At 51.6% G+C, this 2500-nt stretch overlaps 1 protein-coding gene across 1 annotated transcript in view; it reads left to right on the top strand.

Moving 5' to 3' along the window:
- LOC122257864 (uncharacterized) overlaps positions 1-1947 on the top strand; it is a 15815-nt gene extending 13868 nt beyond the window's left edge. Inside the window, exon 7 of the mRNA XM_086549915.1 lies at positions 1-1947. This exon is cut by the window's left edge and continues 302 nt beyond it. Coding sequence (XP_086406041.1) covers positions 1-1191 — 1191 coding nt within the window. The 3' untranslated portion in view covers positions 1192-1947.
- Positions 1948-2500: the final 553 nt, after the last annotated feature.

Below are 2500 nucleotides of genomic sequence, written 5' to 3'. Positions count from 1 at the left end.
CGCTCCTCGCCCACCAAGGATGCCACGCTCTACGGCGCCATGGTCGGGCCGCGCCACCACGACGTTTCGAACACCGTCAGCGCCAGCAGCATTGCTGGGAACACGCCCAACTCCCTGGGTCCCGCGGGCGGGCCCGGCGGGCCTCCCCCCAGGGGCGCGCTCTTCCAGCAGAACCTACTCGCCAACTTGCCGCTGCGGCCGCCCGATCAGCACAGCCTCGCCGGCAGCCACGGCACCGCCGTCACGGCCTCCGAGCTCGACGACGACCCCAACTACGCGCAGATCCCTGGCCAGGAGCCGCCGTACGAGCGCGTGCGCACCCGCTCCGAGCACAGCTACGAGACGCTGCGCAAGAAGAGCTTCGTGTCCGACTTCGACAGCGAGTCCGGCAGCGTGCGCGGGATGGACGACAAAGATAGCGTCGGTTACGAGTCCCTGAAGGACGACAAGGGGAAGGACTCGGGCTACGAGACGGTCAAAGAGAAGGACCACGACTACGAGACGGTCAAGAACAAGGACCCCGGCTACGAGACAGTCAAGGACTCGGCGGACCACGGCTACGAGACAGTGCGCGAGGACGGGCCGAGGCACCACGGCTACGAGACGCTCAAGCCGAAGCCTCCGCCGCCCAGGACGGGAGTCAGTGCCAGCGAGAGCGAGGACACGGTGCCAGACATCCTGCAGAACCTGTCGAGCAGCGCCCAGGGCGGCGACGTGCCCCCCGAGATCATGGCGCTCTACGCCCGCGTCGACAAGACCAAGAAGCGCCGCCGTGCCGCCGCCAGTGACTCAGACAGCCCACTACCGAGCGAGGCCAGTTCCCCGACGCCGCCCGACGCCGAGAACCCGCCCTCTTCACCGAGCGTCAGCAGCGACTTCAGCCACCCCGCCACGAGTTCCGGCGTCAGCAGCGCCTCCGCCCACTCGCCCGTGTGCCCCAGCATCAGCAGCACCAGCAGCACCGCCAGCATCAGCGAACCGCCCACAGACGTAAGCTTCGTGAGCGAGACAAGCGCGCCGGCCGCCGGACCCCACGCGGCGCGAGAGCTCATTCGGAAGTTCAACCGCCTCACGAGCGAAGAGGAGGCGCCCTTCCAGCGCAGCCGCCAGGGAAGCGTCGCCAGCGACACAGGCAGCCTGCGCCCGCTGCCGCCCCTGCCCAAGGAGAGCAACTCGCCCACGACCCCGTGAGGGCGGGAGGGCAGATAGTGGCGCTCTGGCTGGGCGGGTCATTTCGTGGGGGTTTGCCGGGGTTTCGTCATCCTCTTTCGGGAAATAATGAAAATGAGGCAATGCTCTTTGCTGAGACAGGACTCGGAATTAAATTCTATAATGCAGAGCTTCGAACTTTCAGTGAGAAACTGGCGTGTACTCTGCTAGTAGTGTGATATGGCCTGCTCCTTAAAACCCAGACTGGTTCGGTAAATCCAAACTGAAAAGCCAGTTTTACTTAGAAACAAAAACTATACTATATAGAAGTGGTGAAAGATCAGTTGTTTATTGCTTCAGAAAACATATATTTAAAATATATCGAGTTTCCAGTGATTATTGCATATTTGTATGTAACCTTGTATAGTTGTATAAAAGTGATACCGTAGCATGTTAGCTTGTAGTTCTGTTTAAGTTAAAATTGACTGTGTTAATATGATGCATATTTGATTGCACAATAATATCCATGATATACCTTTATGAACTTATTTCTGTTAATAGAGTATATTACCTTCTTTTGTTTTTGGGAACATATACAGGAGACACGGACAATTGAAATACCAGTGTTACTTCAGTTAATTAAAAAGTTATATACTGCATGAATAACAAACAAACACACACACACACACACACACACACACACACACACACACACACACACACACACACACACACACACACACACACACACACACACACACACACACACACACACACACACACACACACACACACACACACACACACACCGAAAACAAATCGTTTACTCCCTAACTTTTGAAGATAACTTAAATGAAATACCATAAATTTAAGTTACCATAAATTAAAGTTTTTCGATTGGAAAACCCGCGTTACATGAGAAACAAGTCCAGTTGCTCTTTATATTTCCTAAGAAGTCATTTACTAGTCAGTTAAATTGCATTAAGTTTTCTATTATGATCTTGCTCTTTGTGTTGCCCCTTTATTTTCTGTAGTGCAATGTTAAGTGTTATTTAACTGGGATTATTCCAAAAGGAATTGGTCTTAACACGTCTATGCTTTTCACTTTTTTCTTGTTCTGGTTTTTAATATCAGCGTAAATGGTCTTATGAAAGTGTAGAAAGAGAATATTGATGAATGTGTTACTTTTGCGTGTCTGTGCAGGTATGTGCTAACTGTGTCCACTGGGTTTGATATAGCACAAAAGAAAAAAAGGCTTCCATTAATAATATTTGACTGAATGTACTTATAAACCTATTGAATAAACATTTATTCATCTCTCATTCAAAATGGCTCACTTTTAACACAATAT

This window comes from Penaeus japonicus, unplaced genomic scaffold, assembly GCF_977035675.1.
Source record: "Penaeus japonicus unplaced genomic scaffold, GWHDUDI00000001_assembly GWHDUDI00000022, whole genome shotgun sequence".
Taxonomy (NCBI): Eukaryota; Metazoa; Arthropoda; class Malacostraca; order Decapoda; family Penaeidae; genus Penaeus; species Penaeus japonicus.
This window is presented reverse-complemented; position numbering and strand designations above follow the sequence as displayed.